General features: G+C 35.5%; 1 protein-coding gene across 2 annotated transcripts; it reads right to left on the reverse strand.

Annotated features, from left to right (window-relative positions):
• Positions 1–71: 71 nt before the first annotated feature.
• LOC110458157 (prostaglandin reductase 1-like) lies at positions 72–9,549 on the reverse strand. 2 transcript variants are annotated; one of them, XM_021509754.1, is made up of 9 exons: positions 9,135–9,549; positions 5,556–5,601; positions 4,493–4,552; positions 3,274–3,438; positions 2,639–2,756; positions 2,144–2,299; positions 1,043–1,154; positions 617–735; positions 72–291 (listed from the first exon to the last, which is right to left on the reverse strand). In XM_021509754.1, exons 1-9 carry the CDS (start codon positions 9,253–9,255, stop codon positions 175–177), a joined length of 1,014 nt encoding a protein of 337 aa, XP_021365429.1. In that variant the 5' UTR covers positions 9,256–9,549; the 3' UTR covers positions 72–174. The 2 variants fall into 2 exon arrangements, with proteins under 2 accessions (XP_021365429.1, XP_021365430.1); XM_021509755.1 differs by lacking the exon at positions 4,493–4,552.
• Between the last annotated feature and the right edge of the window lie 13,231 nt (positions 9,550–22,780).

Consider the following 22,780-nt stretch of genomic DNA (forward strand, 5'->3'; position numbering starts at 1 on the left):
GTTGATGTTTTGGTGAACAAGACTTTTTCCACGCATTAAAGCAAAAACAGCCTATGAAAAGTGAATGATATGTGGTACTTGAAGTATAATACTTTTAATTCCATAACATACATTATGTCCCAGCGCTTCGTCTGTACCGTTTTTACACAGGTATTAAAATTCTCCACCACACATTCAGTCTTGGATTTTGACAACTATTTTACCTAGGTTGCCTCCCTTGAACAGTTTCAAAAATGCTTCAGGTAATTTGTCAAATCCATCATATATTAATTCCTTGCTTCGAAGTTTTCCCTGTAAAGGAAACAAACATTTATAAACGATAAATTGTACTGTAATTAATATATTCACGATGTCAAATATTGGAACACATTATATGCGATTTCTCTTCATATCATAATGATGCAACGTGTCACGTGTTTTTTGTTGAAAAGCCAGAGGCACTGCCGATCAACCATGCAACGAGTTTTAACACTCTAATTTGGAACAGAGTGGAGTACTCACTTTTTATAGGATCTCGAATGTATTCGAATATTTAAGAAAAATTGCGGAAAATCTTTTCTATGACCAAGTCTTTCAACATGTTCATGTGTACATAAGAATGATTTAGGGTCGTTACCTCTTGTACTAGGTTATAGAGAGCCCGGTATGCTACGTCCCAGCTGCTGAACCAGTGAATGACGTTGAATCCTTGTACTGTTAGTTGTTTTGCAACTATCGCCCGGTATATAGACAGTCCTGTAGTTATAAATATATCACATTGTTTGGAAAATCTAACAAAGTAACGAAAGCCAAGCAACTTTCATTTAGTAAGAAAAATACAATGTAGAAGTTATCGACCCGAAAAATGAAAACAGTAATATCAGTTGAAATTAAAAGTTTTGTAAGAGAAATAATAGTAGATCATATAAGTGATTATGAAGCTGGTATGCAAATACAAAAAGGTCTTCAAGCATAATACCACCTCAAACGCATAATATCTGCCAAAAAGGATATCGTTTAGTAAAGCATTAGTACCATATGCTACAGTAGGTGAACTACTGACCTTGAGATGGGTGATGTATATCATCACTATACAGTGATATCGATCCACACAAGGCAGCACGTCCACCCAAAGACATGTGACATATTACAGCACTGGCCAGGTCACCGCCGACCTACAGAGTTACGTAAGAGTTGGAATTGTGACGAACATCAACAAATAACAGAAAAAGATACAAGCTCATTTATCTGTAGGCTGTCGCTGATCATACATGTATATCCTTATACTAAAAAGTATACGGTTTGTACTGCTGAAATAAAAGTTGTATGGTATAACTAAAGTTGATACTTTCTCTATAGTGACAATTGACTCTTTTCTTATATTTTTAACTAAACCGATTTATCAGCAGAGATAATGATTTAGAGTGAAAATAACAAAAAAACAATGGGCATTGTCAAATGTGTCATCAGAAGATGGCCGCGGTGTTTCCTTTGTATGAAGTCTCAATATAACATTTTTTTTACCAATGAACCAACCGTCTTCGGGATCGCGTGTATTTATGAAGAACAAATTATGCACCTTTTGTGGTATGTTGAAGAAACACACCTTTTGCTCATAGTTGGAATATTTTTACTTCTGCCCAATATAAAATACTTCATTAACGAAACATATTAGTTATTCACCAGGAAATCAAGAATATTACCAATCTTCTCCAGTCTAAGGAGTCAATCAAGTCCCGCATTGTATATAAGAAAGCTAGAATAGATACACGTCGATCATTTTCATGGTAGTAATCCAACAACGATTAAACCTTCCTAAACTTAATACTAGGGATAAAAAGGATTGGGTTATCATCAATCAACTTTATATTTCCTTACAAGATACCGGAAGACTGAGCACGGAGTAGACTTATGGAAATAGTTTCTATCTACCCTGCATACAAAAACTGAAAACAAATTACCCATACACGTCTGCCATAAACGTTCAAATACAGAATGGTAAATGTTAGACTTAATATTATTATATACCTAATGTTTCTAGAGTGTGCAGACTTATCATCGTTACTTCTGTAGACGTTGATGTAATGCAGTGAAAATGTTCAATGAGAAAATCGATGCCAATGACCAATTCTGTATTTTCATTTCGCGTACAAACAAAACTTACATTGTCGAAGAGACAATTCACCCCTGTTGGAGCTTCCTCCTGCAATTTAGCACTGACGTTATCAGTTTTGTAATTGATAGCGACGTCCATCCCTAGCTCCTCTGTAATCCAGCGACATTTGTCGTCACTTCCGCAAATTCCAATCACTTTGCAGCCCTAAATTTAAACGAGCAATCATAGAGTAAACATTAAACACATCGCAAAGAAAAAAACTTAATTCCCGATAATCAGCTGCTTATTAATTTTAGAACGGAATCCTATGATAATTTTAACAGATTTAATGTTACCTTCGACATGGCGTCATATGTTTGTCTATTTATTCCAGAATTGTTAAAGGCTGTGGTGACCTTTCGCTTTGTGAACAAATGTCTGTACCTGTTGATTTGTTTCAGCCTTCGCAGAATTAATTAACGTGATATCTTGAAATGCATGCTTTAGAATTTAAAAGAGTCGGCTGATATGTGGGCGACTCAGAAAACAAAAGTTATGATGTACCGCTGCCTTCGCTATCTGAGCGGCCACGCTACCCACTGCTCCTCCTGCCGACGTGACCACAACAACATCTCCTGTCTTAGGCTTACATACTTCTGTCATACCGTAGTAGGCTGTCAGGCTACAACATCGTAAAAATGATACTTAAAATGACAGTTCAGAGAGTTAATAGGCGTATTAAACTAATTTTGTAAATAAACATGTCGTGTGTGCAAATTGTCTCTATGCCAGTGTATATGTATGACCAAGGACTTTGTTTGCCTTTTGCTGTGTAATACTGTGGGGAATGATGGGCTCTAAAACTAAGTCGTCTGTTGGAGTTACTCCTCTCGTATTAAGGCATCACTATTTCTGTAACTACTTCTACTGTGTAACAGTGCTCTTTCGTGTCCTATATAGTTTATGTGTGTTTGTAATTCTGATTAGGAGAGGACTAATATACGCAAAGCCTGTGGTCTAATCCTTTTAATTTTTCAATCAAATGTATTTAAATAAAATGAAATGAATTATCGCTTATTGTACATCAGCTATTGCAGATTTCTTTAGGTACTTAAATTTGATGCAAATGTATTAATTAGATTCACCTCAAGTTTCAACTTGATTAATGATTCAGTCAAAATCATCCGAAGCGAACATACCCTGTAAGTCCAAGCATGCCAAGTGCATGAGAAACTGGGAGATCTCCCATGACCGGAAGTTGTCGAAGTGACGTCATATCAGATACCCGGGAGAGTGTGCGCCATCCCACATTCGCCAATACCAATGACTTTTCAGGGAATTGTGGATTTTTACTGTGAAGAACCCTAAACAATAAGATGGAAAATATGAGTTCAATTGTTCAGATAAAGTTGTAAATGTTTAAAATTCAAAACACAACATTGATCATGTCAAACTAATAGGCCTGATATGTAATTTCACTCACAGCTAAACTTTACATTACAAGTGATGCTATTATTTATAGTGTCATGATCACTCTGCTAATAAGTATTGATACTGGTGTATATCTATCTTCACAACATCTCTGGTGTTCGGCTGGACTGGATGGAATTTATGAGTGTACTATTATATAACCTGTTCTAACTATTTCATAGTTACATGAATATTCTATAATGTTTTGTTGAATAAATTTTAAGAGAATCACCTCCAATAATAGATAATAATAACTACATTTTCCTAAATGAATCCATGTCATTTTCCAAAGTTTTTACAAAATGTTTAATTCTTGGTAACTTATCCTTTAAATCCAGTGGGTGGATGGCAAATGTGTTTATACACAGGGAGTTTTGGGCCTGTATCCCTCGGATTTATGTAGGATGGGTTGTCAATAAATATCCACAACATAAACAAAAAATGATTCAAGAAAAGTTGTAAAATGTTCATTTCACAAGCTAAATTGGAGTTATCTCCCCTGCACTATTTTGTAATGTTTGTAAATAAGTTTGGAAAGGACTCAAATAGGCATAGTCTTATGTCCAATCCAATTGACATATATAAAGTCATTAAAATCTGTTGAAATGAAGTTGAAATGAATTATCTATTATTAATGATCAATGATCAATGTACTCATTAAGGACATTGGCGTTCAGTGTAGTTTACTGTTACTGTATCAAATACGATACACACATTTTTACATATATATGTGAAATATCATATAAAGTTGAAAGAAGCATTAAAAAATAACGGTCCGGAAAATGAGTACACTGATGTGATATTTTATCTATTTTCACAACCTGTTTCCTCAGGGTACGAACGTCAAAATACTACGCAACACTCCTCCGTGATACATTATTATATATAAGAAGTTCGTGCGGAATGGCTTGATGCCTGATGCAGTGAATATCGATGTTATGCTATCACCTTGCTATCTGTTCCGCCATCATCATAGATCCTTCTGATAGGGAGCGCTCAGCATACGGTCTGTAGCAGAAATACAGTAATGTAGAGAACCACACCGACTGTGGACTATACATGTGTAATTGGTAAAAACAAAGTATCCAAGTAATTGTTTCTGGCAGATAGTTTAAGTCCAATACTTTCACAACTTCAAAACAGAAGTAAGGCGGCATAACCATGATACTCAACTGATGTGATCAAAGCGGCGATGAAAGCATGAAGATATCTTAAACTTGCGCTTAAAAAGGGAAAACAAACAATACAATATGATTGAAATGTATAAGAAAATGGCCATCAAGAAGACTTGGACTAAGATATAAACCTGGTGATTATCTCTTACGTAAAGGAACTGTCTGAAACAATCTACGAGATATTTCGCGGGATAAGAGCACTGAACTGACCACAAAACCTGTCAAGAGAACTGAACATCCTAGTATGTCCTAAGGATAAGAAAACGTCGAAGAATGCGTATACCAAAAGGGATATAGGAGCAAGGACGCGTCATATATTAGAGAGTCAGAATGACAGTAAAACGTCCGACTTTGTGTAATCCGATCGGACGTGAAAAGGTATACGATCACTTACTGAACCACGTCACGTGGGTTTCACCGAGTACTCCAGTTTCCTCACACATTTAACCCTCTACGCGCATCCATCCTTCCCAAGAGGAATACTCAGTTAACCTGATAAACCTTTTCCAATTACTGATTTTACTGAAGTAAATAAAGTGATTTCACAACCCCGGAAATACATTAAACGTGGTAATTATGTGATAAACAACACTAAAGAAATGAAATACTGGAAAACCGGAAATTTTCGCTTCAGGAAAATGTTCGCGTCGTGACTATTTAGATTGATCGCAGTGTGGATTTTTTCGCATTGGCAGTGGTTTTGAAATCTAAATTTTCTATATAGTTATAATCTATATAATCTTTTAATAAATGTTCGCGTTAAGACATGTTCGCGCAAATTTACTTACATTTCCAAAACGCGAAAGTTTTCACTTTTACAGAATATTTCAACGTACCTCATATACGGGTCAACGCTGATATACAGAGCCTCGCAAAGGACTTCTACAAAATTAGAGGAAAAAAATCGTCATGTGTACAAAACAATAAACGTCAATCAAAACATGTTCAGAAATGTGTTAAGGTCTACTGAAGACGAGTTATCTTTAAACTGTTACAATATATCAAAGTAAATATACATTTAATAATGTCATCAGTCTATAAAACGGTACACATCATATTATACATATACATCAGGACATGAGTGTTTTTAGACTATTTGATATATCAAGTAATGGAAACAAATATGGATAAGAGTCGGTTATTGCAATTTTTACATGTTGTGAAAACTGCTTAAACTGTAAGATAAAAAGATTACTTGTTTTATTTATAAGGGATTGGAATATAATTGGATTTTTACCGACGACTTCATTATTTATTATGTTCGTTATCGAGGCTGACACAAAAAAATCGTTTGAAGACTTGCAGACCTGATGGGCTGTATCTGAACAACACTTCACTATATATGTCATATTAGTACCTTACTGACCTTCTGGATTGTATCTAAATGTATTTATTTATTTATCTAAACATAAAACGCACAGCACATTTATCAATTATAGACATTTGTTGAGGCGAGTATTGATAATTTTTTGAATATGGACCTGTGAAAGTAATATTAACAAAGACGTAAATATAACTTTCTCAGGTCTATATGTTATCATATTCACTAAAATCAAAGTCTTTAATTGTTAAATTAGATGCTAAATAATGAATGACGGAACGTATGACAAGTATGCTGATGACAGTTAGTTACCTAGTTAGCTACCTAGTAGTATTAATGTCCGAACATTTAGCAGTACTCAACGTGCAGTAAGAACTTTTAACAGAAATGCCCGTGAGCTTGACTGTATATTTGATTGTACCTTGCCTTCTTTTAAGTTTGATTGTACCTTGCCTTCTTTTAAGTCTGATTGTACCTTGTCTTCTTCTAAGTCTGGTTGTACCTTGTCTTCTTTTAAGTCGGGTTGTACCTTGTCTTCTTTTAACTCTGGTTGTACCTTGTCTTCTTTTAAGTCGGGTTGTACCTTGTCTTCTTTTAACTCTGGTTGTACCTTGTCTTCTTTTAACTCTGGTTGTACCTTGTCTTCTTTTAACTCTGGTTGTACCTTGTCTTCTTTTAAGTCTGATTGTACCTTGTCTTCTTTTAAGTCTGATTGTACCTTGCCGTCTTTTAAGTCTGGTTGTACCTTGCCTTCTTTTAAGTCTGATTGTACCTTGCCTTCTTTTAAGTCTGAAGTCTAAAGGCAGTATGTTTTAGATGATTATTATACTTCTGTATGCATGCTACACTTTTCTTAATATTGCTTGTAAAAAATTATCTGTGATATTTTATTATACCTTTGTTATCATTGTTATCAATTCTGTAATTGCACCCTTGGGTCTGTTGAATTGAAATCAATAAATAAGTATGTAAATACAACAGGCGGAGAGCTTTGTGACGTTGTGTATTTATCCTTACATACTGGTAACACGACAGATAAATTGGCAGAGAGTTTATATTCAAACCATTTTCCATTTATAATATATAAACAATTTAAACAAAAGAATTACTGAAAGTGTGACAAAATAAAGATCTTTACTCAATGGCGTCAAAACATTAAACCCAACATCAAAACATTGATAAAATAATCAACAACAACAACAACCGGGAAAATATAACGTGAGACAGCACGAGCTCACAAATATATGAACAATTTAACGCACACAGCTTCTCATCCATTCAGGCTATATTTTAATTTTGTTAGAGTTTGTAAAAGTTGTCGTTACGGCCAGGCCTATTTACAAACATATTAATGGTAAAGTCTTGGTACAGCCTTTCTGATGTATCGTTATTTTCGTATATTACTTAATCAGACAACACACACTTGTACACCAATATGTTCAGCAGAAACAATATAACACACATTGCTTCTCATCCATTCAGACTATATTTCAATTTGTTACAGTTTTTAACAGTCCTGTATACAAGCATATTAATCGCAAAGTCTTGGTACAGCTTACATCCAAGCCATGTTCTGATGTATGGTTATTTCCGTATATTTTTTAATCAGACAACACACACTTGTACCAATATGTCAAATACCGAAAATCAGCAGTAACATGTCTAAAGCTTTATTGTTCCTTTTCATGAATGTCTGGCTTTGAATGATAAACAAAGTTGTGATGATACATTTCATTGGAACATCTTACATACAGGAGGTTTAGCACGAAGAAACCCCTTCTCACGGAACATCTGAACTACCAATTAAACTTAACTCTAAGTAAAAAACATATTCCTATGAATACTGAGAAAGAAAAAGAAATCCGTTACATTTTGTGGTACAACAGGGGCAAGCCACGTTTATGTAATTGTTTCTCTATTTAAGATAGCTTCTGTAGATTGCACTGAATGTGTCGAGTCCTGTAAAGTTTAAGTAAAACCAAAGTCTATGAGATAACGATTTATCCGAGAGATATAACACAACATGCGCTTGGCATACATACAGCATAACAAGTAATTCACAGCGGGATTTCCACACCTGCACAGAGAAGGGTTATCTTTTTATGATAAGGCAAAAGAATAATTTACATAACAACAAAAAATACAAATGAAAATGATAATTTTTACATAAAATATTTTAAGATACATGTCATGTTGCCACTGTGAAGGGATGGCAACTGAAATAACTTACGGCAATTACAGAACAGAGACTTACATCGAGTGCCTGCCAGAATATCATATATATTGATGAAGAAAAGGTTTTTTTTATACATTATCTGGAGGGAACTTTTTATATAAATTAATCTACCGTATAAATAAAATTTTAGTGTGAGAAAATCTATCCGTTTGACTTTTTAAACTATACGTAAGGTTACATGTTTTGCGTGTTAAGTGTTACTTACTTTTTTGGAGTGTAAATGATTTCAGGCGAACAGATTTTTGAGCTGAATTTCAACACCAAGAATATTTCCAATATTTATAGTATATTGCAATTCCGTTTACTTAGGCATGTGTTTTGTTTTGACAACGGTCCCACTACAAACAGAAAACATTACATCTCGAGCACACACGCATGCATACACTCAAAGGGAGACATTAGCCAAGTGGCATAGGACCAGTAGTTAGCGCCTAAAAAGGCAGCTGCTGCGAATTCCTTAATATTGATTAATGTATATGCTAATTGTATTTATTGTATAAATGTATATCTATGCACTGTAAAGCGCTTTAGAGTGGCTTTATTCTAGCAAGATAAGGCGCTATATCAAATGTTGTATATATCATTATTATCATTAAATATCGATTCAATGGAAGTATGAGGAAGCTGAAATGTTACAGATCACTGGCAAGAGTATAACAAGTATTGATTGTATATTAATTAATTAAAGTGGTTTCCAACTTCCCTTAAATCAATATAGATGTCTATGGCAGTTCAATGGTAAAGCTATTTTAAACCAGAGATGCTAATGAATTTTTTCACGATACTCTAATGATTCTGTTTTGGTTAAATTTGAAAATTGATTAGATGTTATACTCCTGCTATTATAGGAATACCTACCTCCATCTTGTAAGTCTGTCGCAACGTCCTCCTCTTCTAACCCGAAGTGGGACAAAGTTGCAGTTCCTGTCATCTTTTTGGCAAGAACCCATTTTTGGCACCTAGTGGCCGTACTTTCCATGGTCGGTTGATCTATACGTACAGTGCAAGTCAGAGTGTGAAAATGATATGTAATGATGTCCGCTTAGTATAGGAACGAGGTATACTTAATGTCCTTTGTTGACAAAAATAGGGATACGTCCGGAAGTTCCTCTTCAGATGTTTCCGGATTTACTTTGGTGGGAGTGAGCTTGTAGTAAAACGCTACGTGAACATTTCAGGACACACTTACACCATCCTGCAGTATTCCGAATGTATATGTTAAAGTTATTACATTAAAGTTCTAACATGCATCACGTATTCCGAATTGCAGATCAGCCCTGTACATGGATAGTACGTATCTTAATGTATCAAGTTCTCAGTATTTTGGCAACGATTCAAAAGAAAGTGACGAGGAAATAGTTGTTTTCTGTGGTGTGTGATTTCTACACAACCTCTGTTAAATAAGATAATCTGTAATTCTCGCTACCGTCCGTGGTTCAGTATCACGAGGTTGTTTGGGATTGTAGGTAGGTCGGCCTTACACATACGTCCATCTAGTATATAACACCTAAATAGTTATAACTATATACAGAAAGCTTCAAATGCATATAACGAAAGTATGTTACGCTGTGCTGCTTTTCGATATGTAGTTGATTATCAGTTTGTATTTGAGATTTGCAAATCGGATATTATGAACATTAGAAGTTCAAAACGGTAATAGGAAGAGAACAGTATATAGACAGTAAGTTGATATGAAGTACGTTATATAGATATAGAACGTTGATTTACAATACTGTTTACAGATACAACATGTTGTTATAAATTACAGAAACAGTACGTTGTTATAAACTACAGATTCATCACTTTGTTATAAATTACAGATGTGGTACGGTACGTTAATGTAAATTACAGGTACAGCATGCGCAGCTGCAGGTTGTTGTAAGTTTAAGATATATCACTTTGATATAAATAACAGATACAATACCTTGATATAAATTACAGATACAGTACTTTGATATACATTACAGAAAATGCATGTTGATATTAATTACAGATACCAACGCTGTGTCAAAATGTTTCTTCGTAGCAGACTCGTGAGATAATAACTTCTTTGACAAGAATCCTCAACCAGATCTTAATATTTTACATATTATTCAAAGAGTGGCTACGATTGACGCTCTAACCCTGAAGAAGAGTGATATTTTATCAAAAGGTACATTGTCAAAAGAAATATTTGTAAAATTCCCTGCAGGTATAAATGATATTTTATTAAGTCGTGTACTGTTTCTTGTACATGTGCGTGCTGTGGGACAAATATAGAGTGACAAAGGTTAAACATGTAAGGATATTGAGCGTGAACGGAATATTCTGAACTACAAATTAATGCCGTTAACAAACTTAGTCAAAGAATAAGATCAAGTATGCAGGATTCGTTCCCTCATGATTGTTGGAATGTCATCAAGTCATTACCAAAACCACATCTGGTGTCCAGCAGCTTTGCTGCATTTTCTTGTCAAATGCACTAAATATATACAGAACCTTGATATAAATTACATTTCATTGATACATCACGTTTTTCATCAAGTGTACTAATAAAAAAAGTACAGCATGATGATAGAAAATCTTTAAAAAGGAACCCTCATTACAGACTGGGAGAGTAAACAGGTAGTCCGTAATAGGAAGTGGGTCCGCCTCTACATACGGTCACATCAGTAAATGGGATTTGGTGACCAACGGTCTAATGCACAGCAGATAAGTCCTAGTCGTGGTAGAGACCTTGTCTGGTAGAGACAAAGACCGTCTGGTAGAACACACTGGGTTAAAAGTTGATTGATCAACAGAACCAATCTATCCAGAAAATCATAATGCTAAAACAAGCTCTCAAATAGCTAACAACCATGACATGTATACTACACAGACGGAGAAGTTATTTATGTCATATTGTGGCTCTCGATTAGCTAACAACCATGACATGTATACTACACAGACGGAGAAGTTATTTATGTCATATTGTGGCTCTCGATTAGCTAACAACCATGACATGTATACTACACAGACGGAGAAGTTATTTATGTCATATTGTGGCTCTCGATTAGCTAACAACCATGACATGTATACTACACAGACGGAGAAGTTATTTATGTCATATTGTGGCTCTCGATTAGCTAACAACCATGACATGTATACTACACAGACGGAGAAGTTATTTATGTCATATTGTGGCTCTCGATTAGCTAACAACCATGACATGTATACTACACAGACGGAGAAGTTATTTATGTCATATTGTGGCTCTCGATTAGCTAACAACCATGACATGTATACTACACAGACGGAGAAGTTATTTATGTCATATTGTGGCTCTCGATTAGCTAACAACCATGACATGTATACTACACAGACGGAGAAGTTATTTATGTCATATTGTGGCTCTCGATTAGCTAACAACCATGACATGTATACTACACAGACGGAGAAGTTATTTATGTCATATTGTGGCTCTCGATTAGCTAACAACCATGACATGTATACTACACAGACGGTGGAGTTATTTATGTCATATTGTGGCTCTCGATTAACTAACAACCGTGACATGTATACTACACAGACGGAGAAGTTATTTATGTCATATTGTGGCTCCCGATTAGCTAACAACCATGACATGTATACTACACATTCGGAGAGGTTATTTATGTCATATTGTGGACCTCGATTAGCTAACAACCATGACATGTATACTACACATACGGAGAGGTTATTTATGTCATATTGTGGACCTCGATTAGCTAACAACCATGACATGTATACTACACATTCGGAGAGGTTATTTATGTCATATTGTGGACCTCGATTAGCTAACAACCATGACATGTATACTACACAGTCAGAGAAGTTATTTATGTCATATTGTGGCTCTCGAATAGCTAACAACCATGACATGTATACTACACATACGGAGAGGTTATTTATGTCATATTGTGGACCTCGATTAGCTAACAACCATGACATGTATACTACACATTCGGAGAGGTTATTTATGTCATATTGTGGACCTCGATTAGCTAACAACCATGACATGTATACTACACAGTCAGAGAAGTTATTTATGTCATATTGTGGCTCTCGATTAGCTAACAACCATTACATGTATACTACACAGACAGAGAAGTTATTTGTGTCATATTGTGGCTCTCGATTAGCTAACAACCGTGACATGTATACTACTCGATTAGCTAACAACCGTGACATGTATACTACTCGATTAGCTAACAACCGTGACATGTATACTACACAGACGGAGAAGATATTTAAGTCATATTGTGGCTCTCGATTAGCTAACAACAATGACATGTATACTACACAGACGGAGAAGTTGTTTATGTCATATTGTGGCTCTCGATTAGCTAACAACAATGACATGTATACTACACAGACGGAGAAGTTATTTATGTCATATTCTGGCTCTCGATTAGCTAACAACCATGACATGTATACTCCACAGACGGAGAAGTTATTTATGTCATATTGTGACTCTCGATTAGCTAACAACCGCGACATGTATACTACACAGACGGAGAAGTTATTTATGTCATATTTTGGCTCTCGATTAGCTAACAACCATGACATGTATACTCCACAGACGGAGAAGTTATTTATGTCATATTGTGGACCTCGATTAGCTAACAACCATGACATGTATACTCCACAGACGGAGAAGTTATTTATGTCATATTGTGGATCCCGATTAGCTATCAACCATGACATGTATACTACACATACGGAGAGGTTATTTATGTCATATCTAACAACCATGACATGTATACTACACAGACGGTGGAGTTATTTACGTCATATTGTGGCTCTCGATTAGCTAACAACTATGACATGTATACTACACAGACGGAGAAGTTATTTATGTCATATTCTGGCTCTCGATTAGCTAACAACCATGACATGTATACTCCACAGACAGAGAAGTTGGTTATGTCATATTGTGGACCTCGATTAGCTAACAACCGTGACATGTATACTACACAGACGGAGAAGTTGTTTATGTCATATTGTGGCTCCCGATTAGCTATCAACCATGACATGTATACTACACATACGGAGAGGTTATTTATGTCATATCTAACAACCATGACATGTATACTACACAGACGGAAAAGTTGTTTATGTCATATTGTGGCTCTCGATTAGCTAACAACAATGACATGTATACTACACAGACGGAGAAGTTATTTATGTCATATTCTGGCTCTCGATTAGCTAACAACCATGACATGTATACTACACAGACAGATAAGTTATTTATGTCATATTGTGGCTCTCGATTTACTAACAACCATGACATGTATACTACACAGACAGATAAGTTATTTATGTCATATTGTGGCTCTCGATTAGCTAGCAACCATGACATGTATACTACACAGACAGAGAAGTTATTTGTGTCATATTGTGGCTCACGATTAGCTAACAACCGTGATATGTATACTACACAGACGGAGAAGTTGTTTATGTCATATTGTGCCTCCCGATTAGCTAACAACCATGACATGTATACTACACAGTCAGAGAAGTTATTTATGTCATATTGTGGCTCACGATTAGCTAACAACCGTGATATGTATACTACACAGACGGAGAAGTTGTTTATGTCATATTGTGGCTCCCGATTAGCTATCAACCATGACATGTATACTACACATACGGAGAGGTTATTTATGTCATATCTAACAACCATGACATGTATACTACACAGACAGATAAGTTATTTATGTCATATTGTGGCTCTCGATTAACTAACAACCGTGACATGTATACTACACAGACGGAGAAGATATTTAAGTCATATTGTGGCTCTCGATTAGCTAACAACAATGACATGTATACTACACAGACGGAGAAGTTGTTTATGTCATATTGTGGCTCTCGATTAGCTAACAACAATGACATGTATACTACACAGACGGAGAAGTTGTTTATGTCATATTGTGGCTCTCGATTAGCTAACAACCGTGACATGTATACTACACAGACGGTGGAGTTATTTATGTCATATTGTGGCTCTCGATTAGCTAACAACTATGACATGGTTATGTCATATTGTGGACCTCGATTAGCTAACAACCATGACAGGTATACTACACAGACAGAGAAGTTATTTATGTCATATTGTGGTCCCCGATTAGCTATCAACCATGACATGTATACTACACAGACGGAGAAGTTGTTTATGTCATATTGTGGCTCCCGATTGGCTAACAACCATGACATGTATACTACACATACGGAGAGGTTATTTATGTCATATTGTGGACCTCGATTAGCTAACAGCCATGACATGTATACTACACAGACGGTGAAGTTATTTATGTCATATTGTGGTCCCCGATTAGCTATCAACCATGACATGTATACTACACATACGGAGAGGTTATTTATGTCATATTGTGGACCTCGATTAGCTAACAGCCATGACATGTATACTACACAGAAAGAGAAGTTAGTTATGTCATATTGTGGCTCCCGATTGGCTAACAACCATGACATGTATACTACACATACGGAGAGGTTATTTATGTCATATTGTGGACCTCGATTTGCTAACAACCATGACATGTATACTCCACAGACGGAGAAGTTATTTATGTCATATTGGGGCTCTCGATTAGCTAACAACCATGACATGTATACTACACAGACGGAGAAGTTATTTATGTCATATTGTGGAAAGGAACGTTAACAATTGTACAACCAAAGTCGTCACTTTTGTGATAGAATTTGTTATATAATTACAATAAGTTTACATAATAATACTAATTGTTTTGTGAATGACCCTAGCGACTAAACAACGACTGGTCTGAGTACATCTTGACTAAATTAGATGAACAGACCACATGGGCTTTGTGAACAATGTTTACTTGCCGAAATATACGCAATTTAAATTCCAATCTAATCCGCCTTGCTACTTCCAGTCGCCGTTTTGTAAACAGGGCATAATCTCGAACTGATGCGCGTTTGAAAGAGTTTGAAGAATTGCAAAGCTTCTAAACGATCATGCCAAGAACATACTCTCTAAGGATGATGTTTTTAAAAAAAATACTATCGATTATTTACAATATTTCTTTTCTGTATCACTTTCATTGATTTGTCCACTTCAATTTTTTTTCTTTCAAATGTTAAAACACATTTTCTTTGAAAAAATGTTCTAGTTTCGAGATTATGATCAAACGTCGTCTGCTTCGCAAACATTCAAGAAAATAATATTTACAATGTATTGATATTGTTTTTATAAACTCGTTTATTCTTTAAACTATCTTTAATTAATAAATATCAAGATTTTGTGAATTGAGAAATTGCCTTTTATGACGTAACCGGAAGCGCACTTGATACGAGAACGTGACCCGGAAATACCTCACAACATAATCAGGACAGTAATAATAAACAGACGTTTATCGAACATTAAAAGATTAATACCGTATGTATTGAGACACTGATGTGCAAGAATACAACACAAGGTAACACTCGTTTAATCCATTGCTATCACATCAAGTACTAACTGACATTTATGCGAAAATATCAGCATTAAATGTTTTCGATCGCGCATACCTAGTTTCGTTTTACAGTTTACATACATTTATACATGTCGGCATCAACAGTATACCTTAACTTGTGTCTTTCATCGTGCCGGAGATTATACATAGGGGCATTCGAGGAAAAGTTCGTTATGAAAACCTTGTGTGTGTGGGATTTTTTAATCTTAAAATTATCGGATAAAAGCATAGTGGCTTGCTACTACAAAATACAAGATACAAGAATCATTATTTTACGTTGAATATATGTCATAAGCTCTCAGGAGCTTTTATTTCGACAACACACATACATATATAAATATATATAAATGGTAAAACCACGGACTTAGATGACTAATCTAATTCTGTGGTAAAACATTGTAACAGTGTAAAAGCAAACAACAAATTTTATCACAAGATACCTACGTTGCAAGGATTAAGATAAAGAGGTTAAATAATCATGCTGTATAAAATTTGGCACTAAAACAACTTACTCAAAAACCAGTCCAGAGGGCATGTGATTGGGATATAGCATTTATTTGTAACCTGGAGCATGGGTTTGGTAGCCGTTAATATTAAAAGACGTTTTTAGTATTGATGAAGCTCGTGACGCCAGTGATGTATTTTTCGCTTACACGTTAAAGCGTTGTTATCCTAAAAGAAGAATAGTACGATTTGAAAAGTGTGAATTGCCTACAGCTTCCGTCAAAAGTCAAAAACATTCCTCTCATGTTCTTTCTCGTCACCTGGACGTTTGTAAGTTAGAACAGCTGGTCTCGCAGACGCTAAAACTATGTACACAATATATATACAGTTATACCCCAGTATTGTATTGTCTCGGTATGGCTACGAATGCGTTCCAGGTCAGGTAATAGAGCATCAAATGTATTAAATTCAAATATAGCACCACTTCACGACAATCATGGATTCATATGGGTACAATGTTATTAAAATAACATTCATACAGTGCATGCAAACTGAAATTTACAAATCATTTGTTTAAAATTACTAGTCATGATGTCCATGAAATTATCCAAATTACAATAAATAAGATCTTTATGTCAAAATATACTTAAGGTTTAATTTAGTATTGTTTAATGTACGTCCTATCATGGTCATTTAAGGACAGCCTTCCCCTTTTGCTAGATGCATGCGTGTGGTGAGTTTGTGCATAATTAATTAGTGTTTTGGGAGTCTGTGGTATGTTCATGTTTGTCTCCTTAAGATAGCGCTGGACTGATGCTGACTTTATAGTGTAATTTCACTGGAGCATACTGCTGAAGACACATCTTATTTTATGATCGAACCTCGTTATCTCACCATCTTCAATAGCCAAGGGTTCATAATTTAAATTTGTACTATTCAACCTTGGCAGATTTAGCCTTGTGTTTAATTTCCATCCCCTGCCACCTTGCAGAGGCACTCTACTAGCAAAACTTTAAACTTTCAAGATTATTTCAGCACTGGTCGCCTATGTATTTCCCTTGGTTATCATTTACAGTTAGAATATGGTCAATTATCTCTACCAACTGATCAAATACAGAAAATGTTTCTTTGAGTATTGTCCTCCTTTGTTTTTGGACATAAATCATGACATAGTCGACAAGGCAACTTGGTACTTGGCGCCGCTATTATTATTTACATGCACAGGGACATGGTATTAATTTCTAACCCTCAGTTCACATATGTGTATTATGTAATGTATGATATGAAAAAAATGTGTGGACCATAGGATGGTAATTCGTGCCAAGTCCCTGTGCCAGGTTCAATAATTTGAAAGCTTAGAGAACAAGGCTAAATCCGCTAAGTTTGAATACATGAATATGTGAATACAAAATGAACGCTTGGCTAGCAAAGATGGGATGTTACAGGCTGGACAGATAATGACAACAAAAACAGGCTGAAAACATGAATGGAATGTGTTTTTCTTAAGAGAGGCTGTATAAACACATTATGAATATGTAAAATTATGATGGAAGTCCATTTTACACGAATTGCCTGACGTTATTTTCAATACCTTCAGTTCATCTATATTTCCACACTGTTCTCTGTATAAGGGATAGGAATCAGTTTGTCTTTTGGGTTTTATAAATCCTCGCAACCTCTTTTAAGTCATATATATAAGAAAGGTCTGCCAAATATCTGATTCTTTGACAACTTTACTACAAACATATAGCAGGAATTGAGCTTTCTATACCAACTGCACTACACTTCATATTATTTGTTGACATTTTTCTGCTACAATAAATGGAGTTTCCTCAAAAGATGCTGATAATCGAAAAAAAAGGGTCTGAAACCTTAATCATATCTTTTAGAATACTGTGTTTAAAAAAACTGGCCCCCTAAAGAATCGGGAATTTTCGTTCATGTCTACTACTTGGGGGACATTGAACAGACCAAAATAGATCTTCTGCCCGCATTGCAACACACTTGGGATCTTAAATCTTTCCTTTCTTTCTTCACTGTTCTGCTTTTCTTTGTCGTGCCGCATGAGAAGCATGGCTCAGTCTGTCCGTCATCACACGTTGTCGTTTGCCTTGGCAGTCACTCACATATAAGTTTTCCGGACTTTTTTTGCCACCATTTACCTTATCAATTTGTAAATTTGTATGTGGCTTAATCATAATAGATTACAGATCAAGTTCGAACCACTTGCCAATATTATTTTTTTTTGCTGGAGTTACATGTATTTCCCTTCACACATTGGAAGTTCTCATAATTAACTGTTTGCCATACTTTGTTCGTTACCGCTTGCCACTTAGTATGTGGCTTTATCATGGATTACAGTTAGAGTCCAACTCCTGTGTCAATATTTCATTTGTTGCTGGAGTTATGGCCCTTCGCACATAAGAAATCTCATAATTAATGTTTTTCCGGGACTTTTTTTTGCTACCACTTGCAACATCAATTTGTTACCTAATATGTGGCTTTGTCATAGTGGATTACAGTTTGAGTTCAAACCTCGTGTTAATATTCCTTTTTTTGCTGGAGTTATGGCCCTACGCACATAGTAAATTATCAAAATAAACCTTTTTTTGACTTATTTCGCTACTGCTTGCCATATCAATTTGAAACTTTGTTTGTGGCTTTATCATAATATATTACAGAGTTTGAACCATGTATTAATATTCCCTATTTTAACTGGAGTTATGGCCCATTTGCACATAGGAAATTCTCATAATTAATTGTTTTCCATATTATTTTAACTTAGTATACATGTTTAACGGATTACAGTTGGAGTTAAAATCCAGTGTCAATGTTCTATTTTTTCTGGAGTTATTGCCCTTTGCACATAGGAAATTCTTAGAAGTAACTGTATTTTTTCCGTCAACATATGCACTTCCTACGAATTGCAGTTTTCTTCTATAAGTGTCTCCTTGACACCCGTCCTCATATGACCCTGACTATTGCGAGGACATAAATCACCTAATACAGTACATCCTTTGAAGTACTTCTGTATGGCTTGATGATGTTTTCAAACCAATGGTCTGTAGCATTACTTGGTTAAGAAGACTGAATGCCGTTTAACAGAGGGTCTCTCTCATAATACTCTGGCTCCCTAGGGGGAGGAGTGGGTTCCCAAAGGGGGATTCTCCAATTCAATTACCCAATTTGTTGTTGTTACACGGATTTTGGTCAAGGGTGTTTAAGGGTTCCAAGGTCAAGGATAAGGTCACTGTTGCTATATATAGAAAAACAACAACTGATTTAATTTAAACACTTAGCAACTTCATTTGTTCATGGATTTTGGTCAAACTTTATGCAAAGGTCAAGTGTGAGTATACTTCAAACATTGGTGTGTTTCAGCGTTCCAAGGTAAAAGCCAAGGTCACTGTTGCTAGATATAGAAAATCATCAACTGATTCAATTTAAACACTCAGGTTATCAAGATCAAAGTGGTTGTAACCTTTTATAGAATACTGAAACTAATTTCACATGGCAGCGAGGGCATTTATGTCTTACAGACATATTCTAGTCTCTTTAAAAATCCTCTTCTCAATAACCTAGAGGCCCAGAGACCTGGTACTGGGCCTGTAGCGTGCTGGAATGAAGGGCTATCAAGTTTGTTCAAATGAGTGTTCTTGCCCGACTTTTACAGGTCACAGTGGTTAAATGAGGTAAAATGTTTAAACAACTTCTTTTCAATAACCAAGGGGCCCAGAGACCTGATATTGTGCCTGTAGCATGCTTTGATAAAGGACTACCAAGTTTGTTCAAATGAATTATCTTGTCTGCCTTTCAAGGTCACAGAGGTCAAATGTGCTAACATCTTAAAACAACTTCTCAATAACTAATATTGAGCCTATAGCTTGCCTGGATGAGAGGCTACGAAATGTGTTCAAATGAATGACATTGACCGACTTTCAAGGTCACTGGGGTCAAATGTGCTAACGTCTTTAAATAACTTCTTCTCAATAACCAATAGGCCCAGAGACCTGACATTAGGCCTGTAACATGCTGGGATGAAGGGCTACTAAGTTTGTTCAAATGTATGACCTTGATCTTGATTCAAGGTCACATGGGTCAAATGTGCTATATTTGAATAAAGTGGTATTGAGCTTAGCATCCGCATAAATGACCTAGATCAGCTTCAATGTTGCATTAGAAGCAAATGAGCGACACAGGCCATTGGGCTTCTTGTTTAATTTCTGCACAATATCTTCAGTAATGTTGGTTGGATTGCTTTCAGACTTTATCCTGTGCTTTTTTGAAGAAAGTGCTTGCTTTGAATAGCTTTTCAAGCCCGGCAGTCAAAGGTCAAGGTCACTGTAACCATGAATACATTAGTTTAGGCACAATATTTCCAATTCTGTTGGGATGATTACACTCAGGCTTTATCAAGTGCTACCTCAGAGAAAGTGCCTGCTTTGGTGCTTTGGTGGTGAAAGGTTAAGGTCATTGTTACTTTAGAAAGTATTTGCTTAGGATACAAATTGTAACTTTTGAGGCATCGATGTGAAAGTTCAAGGTTAATGTTACTATAAATAGAAAAACATTTCATGCACAATATTTGGAGCTCTTTTGGGCCGTATGCACTCAGACTTTATCCAGTGTAGTAAAATGTTTGCTTGAGCTTTTGGATAGCTTTTCAGCCTTTGATATCAAAGGTCAAGGTCACTTACTATAAATAGAACATCAGTTTGTGCACTGTATTTTGAATTCTGTTTGACTGATTACACTCAGATTTTATCGAGTCCTTCCTGGAAGAAAGTGCCTGCTTGGGATAACTTTTCAGGACCAGTGGTCAAAGGTCAATGTGTCACTATAAATAGAAAATCTGTTTAATGCATTAATGCACAATATCTTGATTTCTCTTGGGCTGATTACACTCTTGACTTTATACAGTGCTTCCTCAAAGAAAGTGCCTGCTTGGGATAACTTCCCAGGCCCGGGGGTTAGGTCTCTATCACTGTTACAATACGAATAGAAAATCAGTTTATAAAATGCACTACTTATATTTTGAGTTCTGTTGGGCTGATTACGCTCAAGACTTTATCCAGTGCTTTTATAAAAGAAAACACGTGCTTTCACTAGTGTTTGCTACATGTATACGTAACCACAGTTTCTTTTAAATCTTCAATAAACATAATTATGGAGAATAGTCACGGCGGCATTGAATATATATATATATAAATCTTATTACAGGTTAGCTTGTAGGAATATTAATAATAATAAACTTTATTTTCTGAGGATAAATCCTGTTAAACAAAGCTTATCTTCCACAGGGTCCTCTTGTTAGTAAAATATCAGTTAGTAAAATTACAATTTCATCATTATCACAGAAATAATAGTAAAACATCTTATATTAATAAATTGTTTGCCAGACATGTGGATATTGGTATATTTATAGTGTATCTTAAAAATAGAGTACATGTAACAGCTTATAAAAATCAAGGCTTGAACATTAAACATTTTTAATTATGATAACATATAGGTAGTCATTAAAAAAATGATCACAATTACTATGCTAAAACAGAGTGGGAGTAAACAGGTTTATCACAGGAAACATAAAAGTTGTGTTTCACTAAAACCCACATGATTAAAATAAAAGGAATCACATAGAGTCCCTAAGGTTGCTACAGAAGGAGTGTTTAAAAGAAGTTAGATTGGTAGATGTCCTTATTATGTTAGGTATTCTGTTCCAAATTTGGTTGCTGATACAACAAAATTATTTGCATAAAATTTGGAACGGTGACCTGGTATCTGTAAAAGATGGTTTTGGCTTGATCTTGTATGTCAGGTATGAACATCAGACAATAATTCAAAAGCATTGCACAGATATCCCGGAACAAGATGATTTACACATTTGTACACATTGTACCTCTTCTAAGTAGATAAAAATCAGCTATTGGCAACCAGTTTAAAACAGAAAACATGTCAACAGACGGAGTGTCATATGGAGTGCGGCCAATAATGTCATACTGTTAGGTCAGTAGGTAAAGACCGAGATATTAAGTTGAAGGAGAGAGTAACATTAACTCAGATGCAAGATGATCAAAGCAAGTGAATGCAAAATGGAGATATTTGAACAGAACCTGATCTATCTTTTACAGTCGCCAAAATGTCCAATCCTCTGCTAAGTTATATTAAGGGTCCCAATTTAAATTGATTCATTCATCATGGTCACAAGGCCCTTGGTTTTACATTAATATACCAGTAAAACATATTACCCAAGCATTTTCCTATGACATAAGTGGTTTTGCTAGGGCACATCCATCCTAATTTCAGCCGGTATACCTTTCCACACCTTGCTTAAGAGGAATTAAGCTCCGCATGACCAAAATAACTGAATGAGCCTCAGATATCTAAGATACAGCACTATATCATTTCGTAGCATTCATTTGGGTCGCTGATTAGAGACAACTCAATATCTATAATTAAATCAAGTTCGTCACTCACAGTCTCTTCCGAGGTATATCATATCTTACTTTGATAAATATGTATATATCTATATTAGTATACACGAATTCTAAGTTAATATATATT

This window comes from Mizuhopecten yessoensis, unplaced genomic scaffold, assembly GCF_002113885.1.
Source record: "Mizuhopecten yessoensis strain PY_sf001 unplaced genomic scaffold, ASM211388v2 scaffold9465, whole genome shotgun sequence".
Lineage (NCBI taxonomy): Eukaryota > Metazoa > Mollusca > Bivalvia > Pectinida > Pectinidae > Mizuhopecten > Mizuhopecten yessoensis.

Excerpts from the sequence above, each read along its gene's own strand:
- LOC110458157 (XM_021509754.1), bottom strand. The coding sequence starts at position 9,255 with ATGGAAAGTACGGCCACTAGGTGCCAAAAATGGGTTCTTGCCAAAAAG. Across the intron at positions 1,155-2,143 it reads TGAATTGTCTCTTCGACAAT|GTCGGCGGTGACCTGGCCAG; the intron begins GTAAGTTTTGTT and ends GTAACTCTGTAG. Across the intron at positions 736-1,042 it reads TATACATCACCCATCTCAAG|GACTGTCTATATACCGGGCG; the intron begins GTCAGTAGTTCA and ends TTATAACTACAG.